Source organism: Cloeon dipterum, chromosome 2 (genome assembly GCF_949628265.1).
Source record: "Cloeon dipterum chromosome 2, ieCloDipt1.1, whole genome shotgun sequence".
Lineage (NCBI taxonomy): Eukaryota > Metazoa > Arthropoda > Insecta > Ephemeroptera > Baetidae > Cloeon > Cloeon dipterum.
In genome coordinates, this window is record NC_088787.1 from 25,548,416 (window position 1) to 25,570,108 (window position 21,693).

General features: G+C 40.9%; 6 protein-coding genes across 7 annotated transcripts; 4 read left to right on the plus strand and 2 right to left on the minus strand.

The window, feature by feature from the left end:
• The first annotated feature begins 99 nt into the window (after positions 1-99).
• Positions 100-3,846, plus strand: ERp60 (disulfide-isomerase A3). The gene is made up of 8 exons (XM_065480928.1): positions 100-341; positions 843-1,280; positions 1,339-1,455; positions 1,960-2,060; positions 2,340-2,532; positions 2,590-2,821; positions 3,075-3,209; positions 3,273-3,846. The coding sequence occupies exons 1-8, from the start codon at positions 196-198 to the stop codon at positions 3,378-3,380; spliced, it is 1,470 nt and encodes a 489-aa protein (XP_065337000.1). The 5' UTR covers positions 100-195; the 3' UTR covers positions 3,381-3,846.
• Positions 3,847-3,900: 54 nt separating this feature from the next.
• On the plus strand, positions 3,901-6,778 carry LOC135937724 (coiled-coil domain-containing protein 112-like). Its single transcript, XM_065480930.1, has 10 exons — positions 3,901-4,295; positions 4,371-4,474; positions 4,538-4,613; positions 4,670-4,838; positions 4,909-5,062; positions 5,115-5,326; positions 5,380-5,475; positions 5,525-5,667; positions 5,783-6,007; positions 6,062-6,778. Exons 1-10 carry the CDS (start codon positions 4,117-4,119, stop codon positions 6,099-6,101), a joined length of 1,398 nt encoding a protein of 465 aa, XP_065337002.1. The 5' UTR covers positions 3,901-4,116; the 3' UTR covers positions 6,102-6,778.
• On the minus strand, positions 6,102-10,426 carry LOC135937721 (BOS complex subunit NCLN). The gene is made up of 10 exons (XM_065480927.1): positions 10,130-10,426; positions 9,516-9,703; positions 9,304-9,457; positions 8,800-8,978; positions 8,534-8,743; positions 7,749-8,006; positions 7,533-7,676; positions 6,886-7,007; positions 6,656-6,833; positions 6,102-6,595 (listed from the first exon to the last, which is right to left on the minus strand). Exons 1-10 carry the CDS (start codon positions 10,302-10,304, stop codon positions 6,530-6,532), a joined length of 1,674 nt encoding a protein of 557 aa, XP_065336999.1. The 5' UTR covers positions 10,305-10,426; the 3' UTR covers positions 6,102-6,529.
• Positions 10,427-10,988: 562 nt separating this feature from the next.
• On the plus strand, positions 10,989-14,472 carry LOC135938180 (neuronal acetylcholine receptor subunit alpha-5-like). 2 transcript variants are annotated; one of them, XM_065481754.1, is made up of 11 exons: positions 10,989-11,138; positions 11,194-11,444; positions 11,819-12,146; positions 12,347-12,495; positions 12,550-12,594; positions 12,659-12,765; positions 13,181-13,403; positions 13,457-13,682; positions 13,766-13,909; positions 13,962-14,119; positions 14,170-14,472. In XM_065481754.1, exons 1-11 carry the CDS (start codon positions 11,033-11,035, stop codon positions 14,368-14,370), a joined length of 1,938 nt encoding a protein of 645 aa, XP_065337826.1. In that variant the 5' UTR covers positions 10,989-11,032; the 3' UTR covers positions 14,371-14,472. The 2 variants fall into 2 exon arrangements, with proteins under 2 accessions (XP_065337826.1, XP_065337828.1); XM_065481756.1 differs by having other exon boundaries at positions 14,173-14,472.
• LOC135938179 (focadhesin) lies at positions 14,462-20,226 on the minus strand. The gene is made up of 16 exons (XM_065481753.1): positions 19,986-20,226; positions 19,809-19,880; positions 19,597-19,751; positions 19,339-19,542; positions 19,114-19,279; positions 18,269-19,054; positions 17,718-17,938; positions 17,460-17,663; positions 17,129-17,269; positions 16,931-17,076; positions 16,462-16,874; positions 16,164-16,281; positions 15,962-16,110; positions 15,706-15,902; positions 14,996-15,293; positions 14,462-14,642 (listed from the first exon to the last, which is right to left on the minus strand). The coding sequence occupies exons 1-16, from the start codon at positions 20,007-20,009 to the stop codon at positions 14,493-14,495; spliced, it is 3,444 nt and encodes a 1,147-aa protein (XP_065337825.1). The 5' UTR covers positions 20,010-20,226; the 3' UTR covers positions 14,462-14,492.
• A 92-nt stretch (positions 20,227-20,318) lies between these two features.
• On the plus strand, positions 20,319-21,673 carry LOC135938182 (modifier of protein aggregation 4). Its single transcript, XM_065481758.1, has 3 exons — positions 20,319-20,479; positions 20,721-20,844; positions 21,371-21,673. Exons 1-3 carry the CDS (start codon positions 20,473-20,475, stop codon positions 21,435-21,437), a joined length of 198 nt encoding a protein of 65 aa, XP_065337830.1. The 5' UTR covers positions 20,319-20,472; the 3' UTR covers positions 21,438-21,673.
• The last annotated feature ends 20 nt before the right edge of the window (positions 21,674-21,693 follow it).

The following is a 21,693-nucleotide window of genomic DNA, read 5'->3' on the forward strand; positions in this document are numbered from 1 at the left end:
GAGTATTGTGTACAGGGCATGCGTCAGCGAATACAAATTCATCCAGCCAATCGGCTTTGGACAACTCAAGCGGTGCGCGCTGCGATTGGTAGATCGCCCTCGGCCAGCCACGTTCCGCCCGGTGTCGCTCTTCGTGTCAGTTCTTCAGCCCAACACCACTTTCGTGGACATTTTTCGACTTACCGGCCCTTCGCGATGGTGTGGAAGACCGCTCTGCTGCTCGCTTGCGCCTGGACAGTGTGCCAGGCCGGCGAAAAGGATGTCCTCGAGCTCACGGACGACGACTTCTCCACCAGAATCGCTGAACATGAAGTCGCCGTTGTCATGTTCTACGCACCCTGGTATGCGATACATATACGACCCTCATTATTTAGATTTTATCTGATAAATATCTCTGGGGTTTTGAAGTTTAAACGCTGTTACCCTAAATAGATTTAGTTTTTTTTTGACATTTTATGCGACAGGGTCGTTATTTTAACTCCTGAATTCCTTATCAAAAATGAGACACCTACTGCAGCTCAGGATGCGGGCTGTGTATGTACATACATATTACAGATTTTTACCTGATGTTACATAAATATGTATCTCGTCTCTTGAATAACATATATGTAGGTATTTTTCATATTTCCTCTTTCGTATGAGAACAATAAATAAACTAGGAAATTTGATACAATATGGCAAAGATTTGAAAAAGTTATAATGTATTGCATGAGCCCACATAGCCGCAGGAAGTTTGAATCCCAGTTTGTGCTAGATCTCGTCCCTCGCACCGGATATTCATTTTCCTATATCGGTGCAGTGTGTTGTGGCTCCGTGTAATTAACTCCCGGAATTTTCCGCAGGTGCGGCCATTGCAAGAGGATGAAGCCTGAGTACGAAAAGGCGGCGCCGACGTTGCGTGCAAACGACCCGCCCGTGACCCTGGCCAAGGTGGACTGCACAGAGGCCGGCAAAGAAACTTGCAGCAAGCACGGCGTCACTGGTTACCCCACCATCAAGATCTTCCGCAACGGAGAGGTGTCGCAAGACTACAGCGGGCCCCGAGAGGCCGACGGCATCGTTAAGTACATGAAGTCGCAGGTGGGCCCCAGCTCGAAGGAGCTCGCCAACGTCGCCGATTTCGATAAGTTCACCAGCAAGGAGGAAGTGGTCGTGGTCGGCTTCTTCAAGGAGGACTCTGACCTGAAGAAGGCCTTCCTCAAGCTGGCCGACGTCCTAAGGGAGAAGGTCACCTTTGGCAACTCCGCTGACGAGGCTGTCCTGAAAAAGGCTGACGTCAAGTATGTTGAAATGCAAGATGTATTTGTTATTGAGGTCTGATTTTATTTTCTCCCGCAGCGATGGCATTGTTTTGTTCCGTCCTAAGCACCTGGCTAACAAGTTCGAGCCCGCAACCGTCAAGTACGATGGAGCAGCCAATAAAGACGCCATTGAGAAGTGGATAAACAAAAACTAGTGAGTAATGCAACCTTGGGTAATGCTGATACTACTTACAAATTACATTTTTTTAGTGAAATAATACGCTGCTATAATTGCGTTTTGTTTTTAAATATATTGAAAGCATTTGGTTCTAGTGTTGTTTATTATTAAGGGCAGGCTGAACTACTCAACAATTTTTAATAAATGCCATTTTTAAAATTTAAAAACAACATTTTAAAATACGGGGATGCAAATCACGAGCAGCCTATAATGTATTTTGAATGCTGAAAGATGTAATTTTTCTGAAAAACTAATCAGTCCATGTCTGCCAAAAATTGATACAATTTAGAATTTCACTTAAAACTCTTGCAGTCATGGCCTGTGCGGCCACAGAACTCCTAACAGAGCCGACGAGTTTTCGATGCCCCTTGTGTTGGCCTATTTTGATATCGATTACAAACTCAACCCCAAAGGTTAGGCCCGTTTGGCGTGAATGCATGACTAACAGTTGTTTGTTTTGTTTGTGTTTGCTCCCTTTAGCCATGGTCTGGTTGGACACAGAACCAGAGACACCTCCAAGGACTTTGAGAACCCACTTATTGTCGCTTACTATGCTGTTGACTACACTAAGAACCCCAAAGGTATGGCGTTTTTGTTTGTTTGGTTGAACTTACCCCCTCACTGCACCTTTTTTGCTCTCACCCTTGTATAAGAGATGGGAAAAGTAACTGTGTTAAGTATTATTAAATCCAACTGGCCGAAACTTTGACTTGACAGCTGCTGTTGTTGAAAAATTTGAGAAGTATTTTTCTCTGAAAGCTAATCAAAGTGTTCATTCGCAATGTTTTCTTTTAATTTTAAGTCTTAGCTTGTTATAAGTCAACATCAGGTCAATACTACTACGAAAACTCTTTCTACAGGCACAAACTACTGGAGAAACCGCATCCTGAAGGTGGCCAAGGATCACACAGATTTCAACTTTGCAATCAGCGCTAAGGATGATTTCCAGCATGAGCTGAACGAGTTTGGAATCGACTTTGTGGCTGGAGACAAGCCTCTGGTGTTCGCTCGCGACGCTAAGAACCGCAAGTTTGCCATGAAGGACGAGTTCTCGTGAGTTATTAAACCCACACAACTATTGATGAAATTTAAATTTTATATTTTATGCAGCATCGAGAATTTTGAAACTTTCATTAAGGACCTGAAGGCTGACAAGCTGGACCCGTACCTCAAGTCTGAGCCCATCCCTGACGACAACGAGGGCCCTGTCGTGGTGGCCGTGGCCAAGAACTTTGATGAGGTGGTTACCAAGGTGGACAAGGACGTTTTGATTGAGTTCTACGCTCCCTGGTGCGGACACTGCAAGAAACTGGCCCCTACCTTTGACGAGCTTGGAGAGAAGGCAATTACATTATTTCCTTTGCTTGAGAATCGTCAATTTTTTTTATTTATTATTATTATTATTATTAATTTATTAAGCATGCAGTAATTTGGCTAAATTTGTCCACTTCTTTGTAATTTTATCCTTGGACGCTTTGAAAACGCCTGATATTTATTTGATCCAATTTAAATTTTACTAATCAAACAACCCAAAAGTATTATGCATCATGGAAATTCTATAATTATTTTTATGTTTTTTTTTTATTGGCCCACAGATGAAGGGTGAGGACGTGTCTATCGTGAAGATGGACGCCACCGCCAACGACGTGCCATCAACATATGACGTCCGCGGCTTCCCTACCCTGTACTGGGTGCCCAAAAACAACAAGGACAGCCCTGTCAGATACGAGGTACTTACTCCATCCTGAAATAAAATTACAAGTTCCTTAAACGATGACTGCTTTCTTTTGCAGAGCGGACGTGAGGTGAACGACTTTGTTGAGTATATCGCCAAGCATGCCACCAACGAGCTCAAGGGCTACGATCGCAAGGGCAAGGAAAAGAAGAAGGAGGAGTTGTAAAGCGGCCGCTAAGTGCCGAGAAAGACTCAAACTAATTGTTTTGTCCGCTCTGCATGATGAGATGAATACTGTCTTCTAACGACTCCTGCGAAAATTGTTGATTGTGTGCTGTTTGAATGATGGTTGAAGATACATTTGCGTTGTTCCATTCGAATTTCTTTAAAATCGCCTCGAGGAATTGCTCCATTCCAGTTTCTATTTATTTCCGCCAGACTAAGCCACTGCGCTTGGTGCTCTTTTGAAATTTCAAATATGCATTTTCTGTACGTCCTCGGATCCGGTGTGATTGTTACTTCTGTTTTTCTTTTATTGTCTGGCCGTGACTTTGACAAAGATCTGGTTGTGGGGATAATCATAAATAGCAATTGATTTTGATTAAAACTAGAGGTTTTTGATAATAAAATGAGAAAATCGTAATGTCTATCAGCGCAATCCAGAATTAAAAGTCTTTTGATAGAGTATTAAACTAGCGATGCTTTTATTTATCACCCCCACGCCTGTGTTGGAAATACACATGAAAAGAAGCCTGCCACAACAATTACCATCTGACATGTTAGTTACGCAGCAAATGAATCAGCCAAGCGGAACAGAAGGAATCATGGAAACTACCCCTAATTCATAGCAACCCCAGCATAAAGGGGAGACGAGCCGTCGTTTGTTTGGCACCATTCGGCAGTCCAGCGTGATTCCCCCTTGCCAGTCATTTACCGTGGTTAGACTTTTTGCATTTGGCACGATGACAAGCAGCAAAAAGGATGCCGGGTGCCGAAATGCTAAGGAGAAGCTAGCCAAGCTGAGGACCGAGGAGTCGGTGATCATGAGGAGCTGCAGGTCTTCGATAAACGCGATCAGAATGTGCGACCAGCGATTGGCCAACGATATCAACATCGTCACGAGAGAGCTCGAGGAGACTAGGTAAATTACATAATTATTCCAATTTTTTTGAACATAGGAGGGTACTATTATTCAATATTTTATCCTCTTGTATAGAAAGCATGAAAAGATGAAAATCAACCAGGATATTTCCGACATATTTGAAGAGCTGGTTGCAGTGCAAAACGTAATAAAAAAGGACGAAAGCTTACTTGATTTCAGTAAGTTTTTAGGGAAAAAAATTAGCACGCTCAATGCATAATTAACAATGCAAAATTTTTCAGATCCTAAATCTTGTAAAGAGAAGCTAATGCAGCTACAGAGTAGAATTCTTCAAACACGAGACTACCTGGAGAAGGAGTATTAAATCGATTTTAATTGTATTTCGTGTTTAAATCGCCAGTTCAATTATGCAGGATTTTCATTCTGAAGAATGAAGAGAAAACGTTATACGACGAGGTCTGTTTGGCGCAGCAGCGAATAGAAGACTACTCAAAATACGATTTATTACCCACAAGTCATTACAAATTTGTGAACGCCAAAGTCACTAAGCAGATCAAAAATTTCAACACCACTAAAGATGAGGTTTGCAAATTTTGATCGTTATTATTTTTTTTTTCGAATTATTCTGATACAATGTCTGTCCTTCAATTAGGATATTCAAAATTATGAGAAATTTGTGGAAATTCATGGACACTGCGGAGGCTGGGACGAGCAGGACCATTTGCTGTTCCTCAGGGCAAGAAAAAAGTTGACAAAGCAAAAGGACCACGAGAAACTTTATTCAATGCTGACGGCTCAGTTGCCTGGTAAACTCGGTCTTTTCCAAAAATAATAAATAAAATAAATTTGCTTCTGCAGATTTGACGTCGAAGAAAATCATGCAGCATGTGCAATGGTTCGAAGAATACGAGACATTAAGAGAGAAAAACAAGCTTGCGATTCAAAGGTGGAAAGAGTCCAAGTTGAAAGAAAAGGAAAGGCGACGATCAAGCGAGAGGAAGGGTTCAATTGGCTCGTTGGACACTAATGTCGAAAACGAGCTGAGGAAACAGGAAATCGCTTCGTGGAAGGTGATACTCCCGTGCTCATAAGGAATATGAAAATAATTGATAGGAAATTACAGAAGAAAAAAGAGCAAGAGAAGGAGGAACAGGAGAAGAGGCTGCAAGAAAAGAAGGAAGCCGAGCGGCTGCAGGAAAAATTGAAGAGGAACAAACACGTGAGTTTCACTGCTCTAAATTACAAAATTTGATTTATTTTAAAAGCAGGAAAAGGCGAGAGAAAAGATCGAGATTATGAAGCAGGAGAGGCAGAGGTGCGAGGAAAGCGCCAAAGCAGAGCAGAAACTGTTGGAGGCAGAGATCAGGAGGGAAAGGGCGGAAGAAGCTAGAAAAATGATAAGAACCTACAGGTTAAGGAGTTTTCGTATTTAATATTAAAAAACAATAAAATAATTTATCTGAAGCAAGAGATTTTGAAACTTGTTTTCATAATTTTCCCTTTATATACGTCATCCCAATCTACAGGAAAATGGACGAGATGCACATTGAAAAGCTCAAGTTGCTGCGACTGACAAGACAAGACAAACGTGAGCCGTTGCAGTTGCCAGCACCCCGCCTGTCCGCACCGCGCAACCCCGACCGACTGCTGCAGATGACGCAAGTGTGGCGAGCCAAGTGCAAAATCGACGAGATGGAAAGCAGGGGCAAATTTCCTCAACCAACTCTGCACGTCCGCAACATTCCACATTTGTAATAATCCACAATTTAACCTCTTCTCGAATAGTAATAATATATAATTTCTAGGAAAGTTCCAGAGTGGAGGAGAGGAATGAGTGTAACGTAGTTGTGAGTTTACCAATTTTTTTGGCTTTTATTTGATACGGCGCGTAAATCGCACAAAGCAGTTGATGGGCCTACAACATAGGGATCTGCTTCTTTGTAGAAAATTTGCCAGGAAGGCACTCGATCTAAAACTTCGTTTCCTCAACACAATAACAATCAAACAAAACTCAACAAACGCTAGTTTGATTTTCCTCTATATTTGAAAGAGATAAAACAATTAAATAACTGAGCACAGCGTGAATATGAAAAGAGACAGGAGTCGGTTTCTTGACTGGCGAAAGGCTTTGATGAATGCAATCACAAAATGGCACTAAACTTTGCTTGCAAGTCTCGCGAATGGAAAGTTTGTAGCATGTAATCATAAAATTTGGAAAGATTAGGAGGGAACGTGACAGGTGGGAAGAGGCAACCGACGGCCGACTTATCTGTTCACTGGACTTTGCTTTTTGCAGGAACGGACACGCGCGCCACCAGACCGTAGAAAAGGGAGAAGTTCTGCAAAGAGAGAAAAATGATAAGGAAAAGTGAAACATTTCACGTTTATTCAGCACTGACCTGTATACAAAGATAACTGAGGCCGAGGTAGGCGACAATGGCGAACGTGAGGAATAAGTCAAACACGGCCGGCTTGACACTGTAAACATTCACAGTGGCTTTGGTCACGTCATAAAAAGAAAAGTCTGGATCTCTCTTGTCCGGGACCAAATGCGAAACTTTCACGTCCTTTAAGTATCTGAAAAAAAAACAATATAAGATGAGGAGAAGAGGCAGAATTTGATCCGCACCTTGACAATACACCCTGCAAACTGGTGACTAGAGAATTTTGTTTGGTGGCTAGAACTTGAGCAGCTCTCGGCTGAGCAACAAGGAAGTCCATTACTCCTTCAATTGCAGTCTCATCAACTTTCTGCAATGATTTTTGAAAGACATATGAATTAATACTGATTAACTTGAAACAGAGCTTGTGGAATGAAGATCTTCAAAGTAATCGACAAGAGAATATTAGTAATAGTTTGTTATTAATAAAAAAACTCGCACTTCTACACACATACAAAAATATCACTTCATTTGTTAACATTTTTTTTGGTGAAATTTATTTTTTTAAGTTAAATCATGAAATTGTTCAACGTTGAACTTCTTATGGGATTATCCAAAATTAAAAGAAATTATTAAAGATCTAGAGCAACCATTCAGGCAATGAAATATTTTTTAAAAACGAGGAACAAACGTTATTGCTACCAGTACCTGACTACCCTGACTAAGTTTTAATTTACTTACATTTGAACACATGTCAGGGCAGTTAAAGTTCAAGTAAGTGCTATAAAACTTTAATGCGTCTACTCAGCTTTTTTATTAAATATCTCTAAGCTTAATATCACTAGTTGGGAGGCTACGCCAACTAATTAAAAATGAAGAATTATGTTTGACTTACCAGATTTTCCGTAAAAACGTCCTCAGCAGAGAGGTTGTAGATGTACCTAGCGAGCGCTTCTGACAAAATGCTCGCCTTTTGAGCGATGCTCTCGGTGTCAATGGTATTGTCCAAAATAGTGGCGCGTGAGTAGTCTTGATGGCTCTGTAAGAAAATATTTTACAAGTTGGTTGAATAGAAAACAGAGTTCCGATCACGAGGTCACTTGTCACTCACTTTCAGCGCAGACACAGTGAAGCCAGCCATTCTCTTCATGCTGAGCCGCTCATGCTCCCAGAACATGCGCTTGTCTGCCAGGTTGATCTTCTTGTGCATCAACTCAACCTTGACCTCAGGGTTCAGCTCTTTGGCCGCCTGCGTCAGCTCTTGGAAGAAGTTGGACGTGGCCGTGCCTTCCTTGGGTGGCTTCGAGTAGTGCACGTAAATGTCTTTTCCAGAGGACAACGCATCCAGGCAAATCACAAAATGAGCATTCTGCAAGATTAAATTCTTGTAATGAGTGCAACAATTATAAATTAAAAATACTATATAGTTCACACAAGTTAACCTCTTTACTGACAGTCGTAAAAAACCAGAATCTAATTTTGAATATTTTTAAATGATTGGTTTATTTCAAGGTTATTTTTTTCTAAAACAAAGGAGGCTGCAGCTAATACTGTGGTATGAATTCTGTCTTGGAGGTTAAGTACTGCTGATGAGGCCTGACAATGAGGGGCCCAAACATTCGCTAAACAATACAAGTGTACTGTTTTCCTTTCACAATTTCAGTATTAACTATACATTTGGAATTAATCTGAAAAGCTGAGCCAGCCATTCAAGGGTTTTAAGTTTCAGATTTTATTTCTTTTCACCAGATTTAAACAGGTTAAATATTTAACAAATTAAAAATATACTAAAATTATCAGTGTTTTTAATATTAAATCAAATAAAACTGTGTAGTTCATATTATTCTCGGCAAGAGTGTATTAAGTTAAATATATAACCAATCAAGAATGATTTACCTGCAGTGGTGAGCCGTCAATGCTGTCAATATGGTCCTCCAACCACTTCTTGGTGCCCTGGTAGTTGAGTTTGCCAGCACCAGACAACAGGAACATGAGGTTGAACTTTGCGTGCGTCCTCTGTGAGCTGTACAGTTGTGAGAAAATCCTGGCCAGCTCAATCAAGACGGCAACCCCTGATCCGTTTGAGTCAGCGCCAAAAGCCAAATCCTGAAGAAATTAAAACAAATGAGTCATAAAAATGACCATCGTTGATATATTCTCACAGGCGCTACGCCGAAGCTGTCATAGTGGGCAACAATGGCCACCGTCGGCAGTTTGTCTTCCATGCCGTGTCCTCCAAGCTTGCCCTGGATGTTAGCCACAGACACGTCAGTGCGCGTGTGCGACTGGTGAGTGTTTACCACGATCTGGTAGCCGTTTGCAGACACAGAATGCATCAGAGCTGCAAAATTGTTTTGATTAAAATTCTTCAAATTGATTTTATTCCAATGAGTTGGAGTTTATTGGATAAAATATCCATTAGACTTACAACTGGAGAAATAAAAAAAAATGAAAATAGCATTGCAAATTGAATCACAAATTTTTAGATGGTTGCAATTAAAAAATTGTTTACCCACTGTCTCTTAAAATGATTCCCCAGTGTTTGAAGCGAGTGAGTGGCTATTTGTTTTTAACCAATCGTGGAGGACTTTAGTCTGGAAATGGCAAAAGCCAAACTGAACAACTCAACAGCACATCATGTCACGCTTTTAAAATCCCAAACTCACTTTCCAAAGCAGACCCTCGAGCTGGCTGTGGTGTGGTAGGGATAGTAGTGCTCAGGTCGGTGAGCACATCGTCGATGGAGGGGTTCCAGTGGGTGAAGTAAACTGGGATGGACACCTCCCGCTCCATCATCAGGTCTTCCAGCTCAAGAATATTCTGCAAACCAGCGAAATCAGTTATTTTCATTTCTTACAGTTGTACTGTGTTTGTTTACCTGTCTGTCCTCAATGGAGAGAGCAGTCAGGTCAGAGGGCAGCACGACCACTAGGGCACCGGCCTTCTCAGAAATTTCCTTGAACCGCTCAATGCTCAGATCTTGAATCTTAGATATCACGCAGTGGCGAGAGCTGGTCCAGGTGCTCAGGGCTTTGGCCTCCATGTTGATAGGAGCGCTTCGGCAACCTAAACGAGGCATTTTTTAATATCGAAATAGTGTTTTAGGTTTTAACTTTGAGTCTGTGTCCTGATAAAATATTTATGAAACTTAAATCAGCTAGGTTCTGGGTGAAAAACAAAACAAATAATATTTTTGGTCTATGTGTGTTTCTCCAAACTTGTTTTCAATAAGATTAAAAATTCAAATGCATAATTTGATATATATCACGACTGAGGTAGGTATTAACTTTCCCAATTTAGCTCATAAATGGTGTAATAATCCAATTACTAAACACTTGAAAGGCATCCTTTATGTATTACTTCTTCCAACAAGTGCGGAGAGTGAAAAAATGGAATTTCATGCCGGACGAAGGGCTTCCGGGCTCCTCACACAATTGAAAAACGGGCCACCCTGACTATTTATAGGTTAAATATAATGCATGTTTATTTTACCATATTGAACGCCGTGGAGGTCAAATTGCTGCATTCGGTAAACGGGAAACTCGTGCGAGGCGGCCACAGGATTAGCCGGCGAAATGATGATGAAGATGGGCAGCGCGATGACCAAGTAGTAGGGCAGGTAGCCGCGGAACAGCTCCGCTATACTCTCCACCTCGTCGAACCACATTTTCCAGTTATCTCGGTCGGGAACAGCCCTCCTGGATTTCCTGTCGAAACTCCGTCGCTCGTGTTATTGTGAGAAGACGAAAGCGGAGGACCGAGTACCGAATGGAGAAGGAGAACTCGAAAATAAATTGGCTGACTGAGGTACACGCCCACCAAAGGACTTCTAATTCGTCGATTGCTGGCGAGAGGCGCTTTCATCGCCGTGCTTTGAGAAAGCGCGCGGGGGGAAAACTGGTGTAGTGGTATGTTGGTTAACCCGGTTAAACCAATCAATAATATGAATAATATACATAATTATTTTGCAAAATCAATAAAATTATTTGAAAATGAAATTAAGAACAGGAAAAATGATAATGGTGAATAGAAATGATGAAATGATTTTAAAATATTTATGTGTACTGAAAAGTGGTAAAATTTAAATTGAATGAAAGGAAAAAAATAAAAATTTCATATATCATTTTGCGTCATATTAAAAGTATTATTTTGTAGATTGTAGATCTATTGATTTTATTTCCTTCTTTACAGGCCAGATCCACATTATGAACACGATCTCGCATTGCAATAAATGGGATAGATAGACAAAAGGAAGTATAGAGGCTCATTTATCTTTAGACGCCCACGAATGCCCGGCATAAATGCAGCAATACATCATGGCAGCAGGATGTAAAATTTGATAGAGCAAAACTTATTGTAGGCAAGAAAAGGAATGAACAAAAGCATTGCACTGAGATGACTTCCCCCTTATGCATTACTTTGGCAGTTATCATAATAATAGTGATCTCTTCTGAGGTAAAAACGGTAAAAACAATCTTCTTGCCTGCCCCAAGTAAAGCAAGTAAGTGAATACATTAAATAATTCTATAAAATAAAATCAATCTCAACTGTAAAAGCGGAGAGCCATAGGAATCCCTTCACGAACAATGCCACTTCTACCCGAACTGTATCCGCCTGCAGCCTGCAATTCACTTTGAGCTACGGCTACAATCGCTTCCATCAGTGGAGCACGTTTGCAAAGAGCAGCAAGGCCACAGACGGTAGCATCTCAAGCTGGACCCTCAAGTTCAAAGTCAGGGCGGCTAGCGATGCTCACATTTTGCTCACAACAGATAGAAACACTACATTGAGTATGCCAGTTTATGAGGTAAATCAACTTTTTAGTGAATTTTAAAATAGAATTAGGCTCATATAATAGACAAAAAAAATTTAAAAAGATTTTGTGTAACTAACTGCTTAAAATTGGCCAGGACCCTAGAACGAGCTTTGATTTCTGATAATTTTCTCAATCGTGACATACATTTTATACTTTTCAACAAGTAAGTGCTATATATCTGAGTTGATGATGTTTGTAGTTTCAAAATATAAATTAGGATAGTATATTGACTGATTCTTGTCATATTTATGTGAGCTAAATTTAGATCATCTATAGCCATTCCAATAATCAATAATCTTGTTTAATCATTTTTAGCTCATCGTTAAAAAAGTTTCTACCCACACTCGTTCAATTTATTTACGCAGATCGTGTTAGGGGCAGGACGCAACTCGTTTTCAGACCTCCGGAGGATGCAGAGAACGGGCACCAGGTCAACATTGCCGACAGCCGACATTCTGTCCCCGTTGGAGTTGCGGGGATTTTGGATCCGCTTGTCTTCCGACGGCTTCATTGGGGTCGGCAAGGAAGGAGACGATGTTCCCTTCCTTGCGTGGCGCGACCCTGAGCCCCTGAAAATCCAGTATTTCTCGTTTTGCACGTGGAACGGAGTCTTCGGCAGATGGGAGTTCAACTGCCCGGAAAATGAGAACTCACAATCAGTCGTTTGCCCTGTTCAACCTACTGTCACAGAAGGTTAATAAAATGAAATTTCAAATTGTGGTAGTAGCCACACGCTACTTAAAATTCAACTTAAAAATGTGATGAAATTTTTGAAATTATTTTACAAAAAAAAACTTTAAAAAAATGGAATTTATTCGTTTAAAAAGCTTTTTAATTTGCAACTATCTGCATTGAATACTAACAAGCTCTAAATTTTTGCGTTTTATTAACAGTGGAAGAAGAAAATGATAACATTTTATCAGACGAATCGAGACTGCGGAAGCACCTTTTCACCAATTACGATCATTACTCGATTCCAAGCGCCAATAATACTGATGTCATCGATGTGAAAGTAATTTTTTTACCTCAACAGGCTCACCTGGTACGGCTTTATGAAAATTCCGAATAATATGCAATAATAACGTGTTGTTTTCAGTTCGAGCCAAAATATAGGTTAACGGTTGTTGGAACTCTCTCACTGGTAATGCGATAAACATTTCTCTGAACGACGACTGTTATGTGTTATGTGAATTTTCAACCCTCAGGTTTGGACAGATCAGAAGCTCAATTGGGACCCTGAACAATACGGTGGAATCAAAAGCATTGTCGCGCCAGCAGGAAAAGTCTGGGTTCCGGAATTGATCCTATACGAGTATGAAATTAATGTTATTGGTTATTAATTCATATTTCTGACTTTCTGGGTGGGAAATTTTAAACAAAACTTTATCCTTCACGGCAAAACACTCTGTCAGCAAGGGCGCCATCATTGTTGATCTTTTTCCGACCTATTCATATAGTTTTGTTCTTCGTGCAATATATTTTGCACTTTTGGCCCTGCATTGTGCTTGATCAGATGTTATTGTTACAGGCACTGGATTTGTGGAAATTTTGTCACTGTCTTTCTCTTCACGCATTTTTTCGTACCGATTTTCAACAGTTTACCTACTAAGTTGCGTAAATTGAAAAAAGGGCATTCAAATCAGATTGTGTCAATTTGAAACTTCCATCCAATTTGACGTATTTTAAAATGTTTAGTTGAGTAGTAATAATAAATCTGCATATTTTAGTGCTGCAAATGGAAGGGGCGACGAGCTGTCTAGCTCGTTGAACAAAATGTTCATCGACCACAACGGAACTGTTCAGTGGACGCACGTGTCACGCATGGAGGTCCTTTGCCCGTTGGATCTGCAATTTTGGCCTTTCGACACTCAAAACTGTCACTTTGTGCTCGGAGTGTGGGGTCTGTCGGACAGGGTCAGCATCTGGCCCCTGGAAACGGAATACGATCAGGTGGCTCTCGTACCAGATTTGCATTACAAGTGGATGACTTTGACCTTTTGCAGTCAGTAGCAGTTGAGCAACATGGTACCGAGTGGGACATCGTCAGTTTCCAAATGCATTCAGATATCGGTCTCCTTAACCATCCGTACTTTGAGGACAAATACTATAATTACGACGACGCCAACTCTGATGATTCTACTCCAACAACCAACCCAGCCATCGAGTTTTGGCTGACTTTGCGCAGACACAATGGACTTTACACGTGGACCTTGTTCGCCCCTTTGGATGGTATCATCTTTAAACCATTTCACCACCGAGAATAGTTCAATATTTTTAAATCTGGATATTCCATTGTTAGCTTTTCGTTTCAGTGGTGCATTTATTCATGTGTGCCTCATTTTGGGTCGAGACGCACCGACTGATAATCTGCCTCATGAATTTGCTCATCACAGTAGCTTTTATGATGAATATTTTCAAGATATTTCCCGGAGCAACGCAGAAAACGCCGGGGATCAGTATGGAAAATTACAGCAAATAAAACTTGATGTGTCCAGCAATATTTTTCAGTAACTGTTTACGCTGACACCATGATAATTGCTACGTTCACCATCCTGATTACGATTGCGGTGACCTTGATGCGGTCTAACACGTTTAAAGTCGCTCCACCAGTGCAGATATTAAAAGTGATCAGTATTCCAGGAGAAATTTTGAAGAGCATCTCCAAGGTAAATTTCGGGTGAAAGGATCATAAAAAATACTGTGAGTAACCTAATAGCAGGGAGTACTGCGTCGGAGGCCTATTTTCGTCGGAAGTGTCGGAACCAATCATAGTTTGCTGGACAACGATGCCCAACAAGAAAGCAATCATGAGAGTCCAGAGTCGCCACAGAGCCAATGGAACCGAGTGGCAGATGCCATTGACGTTTTTGCCTTTGTTGTAATTTCACTAATATGTGCTTTTGCAATTAGATATTGATGGCAATATTAGATAAACCTCAAACATGTACTACACATATTCCCTTAACATATTGAACTGAAGATTTGTCTTGTGCAAATAAAAACTGGAATTGATTCAATAGACTATGGCTTTCTCTTTAATTAAAAATAAAGGCTCACAATTTTCGTCCAAACGCCAGGTTTCTTCATGCAGTCTTCGTGACGGAGAGTCTGCAGAATCTTGAAACACAAAGCACTCACTGTCGAGGGAAGCTTTTCAGACTGAATAACTCTGTAGAGCCACTCCACTATCTATTTCAAACATACAAATTCAAAAATTTATAGTGATTAGTTTTTAATGTACAAGTATTTAGTTCCCCTCTGGTTTATTTATTTAATTTCAAAGATTAAAGTTCAGTAGTTCAATCAATCAAAAATATTAATTGAGAAAAATTCTTCAGAGGGTTACATTATTAAACCAGATCGGTGATTTTTTTGCAACCTGTGTGGGCTATGAGCTCACCAAGTCCCAATCCCTTGCACCAAAGTGTTTAATTGAAACACCAGACATTTGTCCCTTGAGCCGTTAGAAAGGTGCGAAAACCAGCAAGAGGCGAGTCAGCGCAAAAAATACAAATAGAATATAAAACTACTTATATGCTCACCTGAAGGCAAAGTCCTGTAAAGTTTGGATCCTGCACGAAGGCAAGAGTTGCTTGGGGCAAAAGGTCAAGCCTCGTTTCCCTGAATTGTACGACGTCACCATAAGCAACATGGCCAGACAGGGTGAGCACTGCGACACTCCAAACGTCAAACAGGTACAAGCTGCGGTCATTCTTCTGGGACATCAATGAGGCCTGAGTCTGGTTCATCAGTTGGAGCAGCCAATCTCTTGTAACCTCAGCAATCTTCCTGTTGTGTACCAGTGCAGGCATCAGGCGTTGAAACAGGAATCTGTGCTCACTGTGAAGGGTAAAATATTGTAGCTGCCTTTGGCCTTGGAAAATTATTAGAGGCAGAGGAAGTGTTTATAGAGCGCGTTTGGTCTTGTTTCATCCCCTCTATTTAATATTCCCATTGCCATTAATCACATCATGGCCAAATCAAAGTATGCTGTATAATAATTTAATTGATTAATATATATTATATATAATCAAATGAACAATTGAGCATTGATACTTAATACTTTATTCATTCAATCTAGCAATGCCAGCCTGCATATTTATTGTTGTCTTTAAAGTTAAAAAAAAATTAAGAAAACCCTTTTCCTTATTTATCGCTCTTTCCATTAGCAGGGAAGCCATTAATAAATATAACTGAGAGTATTACAAGCTAATACTCATAGTTGGCAAATTGATTTCCTAAAAAATATTACTCTGGCCTGCTGGCGCATGCTTCAATGCAATCGTTGACCCAGTTAAGCGCGGTCTCCTCGGAATTCGCAGCAATCCAGGTCCTGATGGCAATGGCATTTTCCCTTGCGTTGCTGTTTTGCATGCTCGTTGGCTTAGTCATTTCATTCAAAAATTTCGCATGCATCTGACTGACGCACTCATTGTATGGTACGAAAACCTGTTAAAATTGGCTCAGTGAAGTTATTAAGAATATAACATAATTAAAAATAAACCGACTTTATCATGCTTCCAGCTAAGCTCACTCATGAGATCCTCCAAGGTGAGGGCCAGCAGCTTCTGATTGATTTCTTTCACGTCATCATTCATAAGCGTGCACTTGATGTGACGAAAGATTTTGTGCAATGTTTCAAGTTGAGCTTCATTTGCTGTTGGAAATTGTTAAGAAAGCCTGAAGATGGTTTCAGAATTGCGAGGTTACCTAGTCCAAATTCAATTGCTGACCGCAGGTGGGCCTCAACAAAATTCCCCAATAAGTTTGGCTCAACAGTCTTGCCTAGCGTTACCAAAATTGAGAAGAGGTCGACTGTTTCTTCAATCTGTGCAAAAGTTTTCATTTTATTAAATACAATTTTGATAAGAGGTAACCACAAAAATGTCAAATAAAGTTAAAAATTAAGAAAAATACCCGATCTTGCGGTGCTGAAAGAATAATTGTACTTTTTGATGCACCTTTCTTCAAAATTATAACAACTAAATGTGTGTATTGCTGCACATACCTCTAGGTTCATAGCAGCTGCCTGTTTCAGCAGAGTCTCAGTGACTTCCAGGGCAGATGGTGACACGTGGGCCTGACTTGCCGCAACCTTCAAACTAGACACAAGCAGTTTGGCTCTTTGGTCGACCAATTTCAACAGAAAAGCCCAATTGCATGGTGGATATTGCTTCGGCATCGGTTCGGCCAGCACTTGGAGGATGTTGGTCACAACCTGCTCTTCTGGCGCGGCTTTCCGCAAACAACTCAGCAACCCCAGGAAGACGCTGTAGACGTTGAGGCGCGGAAGGTCTGGCTCAGCTTTTCCGGGCATGTGTTGCAGAGCACCACGCAGTGATGTTATCTCGTCGCGCAACAATTTTGCCACCAAGTGAGTTGAGTTGGGAAGTACAGCCAGCACTTGGGGCCAGCAAACGCCTAAACACGCAACGTTAACTTTTATTTAAAGATTCAGCATAAGGTTTACGCCTCACCTGGAATAAAATTCAACACATCTTCTGGCTTCTTCGACGAGTCTGCCGAGCTTTTGTTGAATTCTGGTGGGTAAGGCAGGTTTTTCTTGAAAGCGGCAGGCACCACTGCAAGGTACAGCTCTTCCAGGGTGAATTTAGACAACGCCCTTTTAAAATAGCGACGTTTAGGAGTTAAAACAGTATTGCAGAAATACGCACTTGAAAGCGGCTGCGGAAACTTCAGTGCTGAGCCCGCAGGCTGAGTAGTACCAAAGCCTTGTTTGGACGTCTGTGCACAACTTTGACTGCTCTGCATGACTGGACGGAAGCTCACTCATCAAACCCAAGACAGCACACAAACTGGAAGAAAAATAAATTTTAATCAAATTAGTCAAGACTCCCAATGGTATCCAAAATAGTTTCATGAATAAAATGTAATGATGTGATAATTCCAGGGTAATAATGGCTGATGAAGATCCCTTTTAGTACATGTATAGTCAAATGGTTCGGTCTTTCTGAAGAATCAAATTCGAAAAAAACTCCTGCCCACTTTTTAACGACTGGTTTTCGCATGTCTGGAGCGAGTCTAGGCGCCAAAACTTTCCAAGTGGAGGCGATGTCGATTACAGTGGCACCGCAGAGAGCGCTGATGGCTTCCAGCGCCAAAGAACAAGCTGTGGCGCCAGAGTCCCCAGTGCATCGGTTCAAAATTCCAGACAGAGTGCCGACCAAGTCTTTACCGTGCTGGCTAGGCCTGTGAAATAAATTTTTAATCAAACCTATTCACAGACTGACAAACAAAAATTACCTAATCAGGCAAATTTCCTTGATCGTGTGGGCTCTGGTGATGTCCCAATGATTTTGCAGTTCAGGCTTTCCCACAGATTCTATCAGAATCAACTTGTGCAGGTAGGGAAAGATACGCGGCTCCAGTTTCCACATGATCAGGTACAGATTGAGAACTAACGGCATCAGGGAAGTTTCTGATTTCAGACTCTCTAGCGTGTTGATTATTAGAGAAACATTTTCCTGTAAAATAAACCAATTTATAGATGACGTAAAATAATAGCGGTGCCGCACCGCGGCTCCGCCATTTGTGCATGATTGTTGCATTCTTTATTTTATTTGTTCCGTTTGCGCAAAAGGAGAGTAAATTTTTGATATTAATGAAACTTCATTTAGTTGAAGCCAAATTTTAAGCGATATATTTAGATCAATAAATAAATGTCTGGAAGTTGCAATAAGATACTTAAACACCAGGATATTTCAAAATTATCACTATCAATATTAATAAATTAAGCAAAGGCCTGATTTTTAATCACGAAAATATTTCATAAAACGATTTTCCATATTTTTTACCTTTTGTTTCCCAAGGCGAGGCAGGGCTTTCAGCAACGCCAGCTGGCTCTCAGGTCTTTTCTCCTGGCTCAGTCGGGTCAAGATCCAGGTGAGTACTGATGCAACAAGTTCCACCTTGCTTCTCGCAAGCTCGACCAAGATTTCCAGGCATACCGGCAGCGCAGGAGTCGAATTTTCAGCCGCGATCAAAAAAGCACCAAGTACAAAAGATTGGTCTAACTGGAATTTGAGCGGAGCCTTCTTCACCACGTTCAACCATTGCAACAGACTCTCCATATTCCAGTCTGCTCCTAGAATGTACGCTTGAACAGCAAGGTGGCCTAAGTGGAACGCATGCGAGCTCATGGGGGCAGGTTCAGCCTTGACCTTGACCGATTTGAGGTTTTCTAGAATGGCGTTCACTGTGTGCAGGGGCTCAGTGATCAGCAGGGAAGGACAGGCCATCAATGGAAGGACTGAAGCTGTGAAAACTTGACCAGCAAAGGCACAGCACTTGTTTTTTTCAATGATGATTTGGCATTTTGACAGCAAGGGTTGTAGGTAGTTTGGTGGAGCAATGGCGATGGCGTGAGACAATACAATCACGAGACAAGAGCCAAGAAAGACACTGCAATTTTCCAGGAGAGGAGTGAGAGCCACCAGAGCTGGCTGCGGGTTTCTCCCCTCTGACGTCATATTGAAAGCTATGCTGGCCATGGCGATGGCTAAATAATCAGAGGAGAGTCCATTCAAAGTTGACATGACTGCCGCTTGGAAGAATAAAGTTTGGTTAGTGAGTGACTGGACCTGGAATGAAAAATATGGTCAAGAGAAAAATCTCCTGTATCGCATTATTATTTAAATACCTGCAGCCAAGGCAGACACTCCGAGAGCAGTGTTTTGTCCTCCAGACCTAGCAATATGTTCCAAAGTGGTTGGAGGTAGGCAGGCGGATTGTCAGCCGTGGCGATCGGGTCACACATCATGCAAAGGACAACAGGTCTTAGCAAATCCGCGCCGTAGAATCGGACCCTACAAGAAATACCGATTTTCATTATGACTTGAAGTGATTACATGCTTCTTTGGCATACTCTTTGTCTTGGTGATTGCAAATACTGGATATCTGATTAACGATCTCATCACTGCAATTTGGATATCTCTTGAGGATCGTCAACAAAGGGTGCTGAGGGGAGTGCAAATTGAAAGGGTTCTTGTACGCAGGCCCAATCTGCAGGCGGAGCTTCAGGTCCAGGACCATCAGCTCTCCGACAGCACTGATAATACTGCCATGCACTCTGTTAATTGAAAACTATGATTAATAACGTCAACAAAATCAAGTTCCCACTCACTTCACGCTGGGTAATAAAGCTGTCAATGTTGACAGTGCCTTCGGCACAGGCAACCGTCCAGCCTGGACCAATTTGACAATACCCTGGCTGGCTGAATAGCTTGTAACGTAGTTGTCATCCTTGCATTTTTCTCTTAGAACCTGGAGCTCTGGAGGCTGAAAGGTTTGTGCTGTTAGAAATCATGTCAAAAGAACAAAACCCTGAGAGGAGACCTCTTGGTGTATTGCTGACTGTGATTGCGCTTCTTTTATTACTAAGGCACCGCTTACAGTTTTTCCAATACTCTGTAAAATTTTAAATCGATTACGGTGACTCTCTAAAAAATTAATTATGTACATATATGTACCAATAATAATTGTTTTTATTGGTATTTCACCAATTTTACTTACATAAATAAGTGAAGAGGAATGCATTTTGTCCAAGAGTAAAAATCTGACTTCAACACATAATAAAGGCAGTCGAAAATTTATTTCTGGGCCTGGACGTACCGTTTTATCAAAAAATACAATGAATCAGTTGTTGCTCTTTTCGATGATGAAATTCAAGGCACTTCGTAAGATGGTTCGGTGTGTCTTATTTCGTGCCGTTCGTAAATTCTATGTTTGTTATAAATTATTAACGCCGGCAAAGTATCGTAGTCAGCTGTTTTTGCGCTACCTCTCCTCTGCTTCTCACTACCAAGCACCCCTCCCCGCACGGCTAATTACGGACCTGCCCGATCAATGTTCGGATAATAGCCGAAGTTACAGTCGTTCCCATTCTTCCAGTTCGTTCCTCTATAACGTTGTCGCCCCACTGATTTGTTACTGCGGAAAAGCTTGCAATTTTGGAGTGTCGAGCTTTGCTTGAGATTCGGGTCGCTCACCTCAATCTACGATGACTCGTAAGTTAAAATCAACGATCGGCTTTACGTTCTGAAGGAATAAATTGGAAAAGTAATCATTAAAACGAGAAACTAGGGCCTTCTGTCGCAATGATGACACCCACGATATAAACTGAAAGCACTGTGGTGTGACGCACTTTCGCAATATGTGCTTAATTTTTATTTGCAGTGAAAGTATTATGATCATGCGGACCCTATATAATAGCCTAGCTTCTTGATTTTCATATCGATTTTTTTGTAGGAGGAAATCAGCGAGAGCTTGCCAGAGCGAAGAACCAGAAAAAGCTTCAAGATCAACAACGCAAGAAGGGCTCCAATGATAAGGACTCAAACAAGGGACTTACGCTCGAGCAGCGCAAGCAAAGGTATAATGCATATTTATGTGAAAACCTTGAAGCCATTATGGGTTATTATTAGATAAGTTTAGTATCTCTTACGTAACTTAAACATTTCATTTTAAGTATGATGTTTTGAAAAAATAAATTGCGGTGAATTGCAGTTCTATATAAAAGCATAATTAATGTTTGGACCTACAGAAAAACCCAAACTAATGTACAATTAGTGCTCGGATATTGTTATGCATTTTTTCTGACTCTATATTTTTTAACTGCATAACTTAGTTTTTCGGCACGGTTGTGTTGGTTTGCTTATAATGTATATTATTGCAAATATTTAAAATTTTAATGGTTGTGGAATTTATAACTCGCGGTCACTGTATTTATAGTATTACAACTCATCTACAGTTTGTGTATGCTAATGCTATTTATTGACTTTAAATTAAAACTTAATGCTGACAAATTTGGACATTTTTGTTATGCAACAAATTATCGATCATCCTTTGGCGATTAGAAGTTTAGATTAAGTGGTAACAAAAGCAATCTTCTGTTTAAGAGATGCTGACCTGATGAGAGAAAAGCAACAAAAGGCATTAGACAAGCCCGCAGGCAGTGCCAGCTAAAAGCTTCCAGCGTAACCCTTTCGCCCTTCTTTCAACGTTTCCATAAATTTGTATATTTTTTCAATTGGCATTTCAACTTAGCCATTGACCACTTTTTCAGTATGATGTGACGTTTAAGGTTATTTGTTTCTTCTGCCTTGGTTGATTGTTAACATGTCTGGTGGCACAATTAATAATTACCATGAAATGGCCGCGGTACGTTTGGTTTGCAAATAAATTTTAAACTCTTGATATAATAGGTATTTTATTTTAAATG

Coding starts and splice junctions, on each gene's coding strand:
- ERp60 (XM_065480928.1), top strand. CDS start 196: ATGGTGTGGAAGACCGCTCTGCTGCTCGCTTGCGCCTGGACAGTGTGC. Junction 342..842: donor GTCATGTTCTACGCACCCTG/GTATGCGATACA, acceptor AATTTTCCGCAG/GTGCGGCCATTGCAAGAGGA. Junction 2,822..3,074: donor TTGACGAGCTTGGAGAGAAG/GCAATTACATTA, acceptor ATTGGCCCACAG/ATGAAGGGTGAGGACGTGTC.
- LOC135937724 (XM_065480930.1), top strand. CDS start 4,117: ATGACAAGCAGCAAAAAGGATGCCGGGTGCCGAAATGCTAAGGAGAAG. Junction 5,327..5,379: donor AGGAAATCGCTTCGTGGAAG/GTGATACTCCCG, acceptor AGGAAATTACAG/AAGAAAAAAGAGCAAGAGAA. Junction 5,476..5,524: donor AATTGAAGAGGAACAAACAC/GTGAGTTTCACT, acceptor TTTTAAAAGCAG/GAAAAGGCGAGAGAAAAGAT.
- LOC135937721 (XM_065480927.1), bottom strand. CDS start 10,304: ATGTGGTTCGACGAGGTGGAGAGTATAGCGGAGCTGTTCCGCGGCTAC. Junction 9,704..10,129: donor CCTCCACGGCGTTCAATATG/GTAAAATAAACA, acceptor TGCCTCGTTTAG/GTTGCCGAAGCGCTCCTATC. Junction 8,979..9,303: donor TCGAGGGTCTGCTTTGGAAA/GTGAGTTTGGGA, acceptor ACAATTTTGCAG/CTCTGATGCATTCTGTGTCT.
- LOC135938180 (XM_065481754.1), top strand. CDS start 11,033: ATGACTTCCCCCTTATGCATTACTTTGGCAGTTATCATAATAATAGTG. Junction 11,445..11,818: donor TGAGTATGCCAGTTTATGAG/GTAAATCAACTT, acceptor TTATTTACGCAG/ATCGTGTTAGGGGCAGGACG. Junction 12,595..12,658: donor TTGTTGGAACTCTCTCACTG/GTAATGCGATAA, acceptor TTCAACCCTCAG/GTTTGGACAGATCAGAAGCT.
- LOC135938179 (XM_065481753.1), bottom strand. CDS start 20,009: ATGCATTCCTCTTCACTTATTTAT. Junction 19,881..19,985: donor ATTCCTCTTCACTTATTTAT/GTAAGTAAAATT, acceptor AAAATTTTACAG/AGTATTGGAAAAACTGTAAG. Junction 17,664..17,717: donor AAGGAAATTTGCCTGATTAG/GTAATTTTTGTT, acceptor TTTATTTCACAG/GCCTAGCCAGCACGGTAAAG.
- LOC135938182 (XM_065481758.1), top strand. Junction 20,845..21,370: donor CTCGAGCAGCGCAAGCAAAG/GTATAATGCATA, acceptor CTTCTGTTTAAG/AGATGCTGACCTGATGAGAG.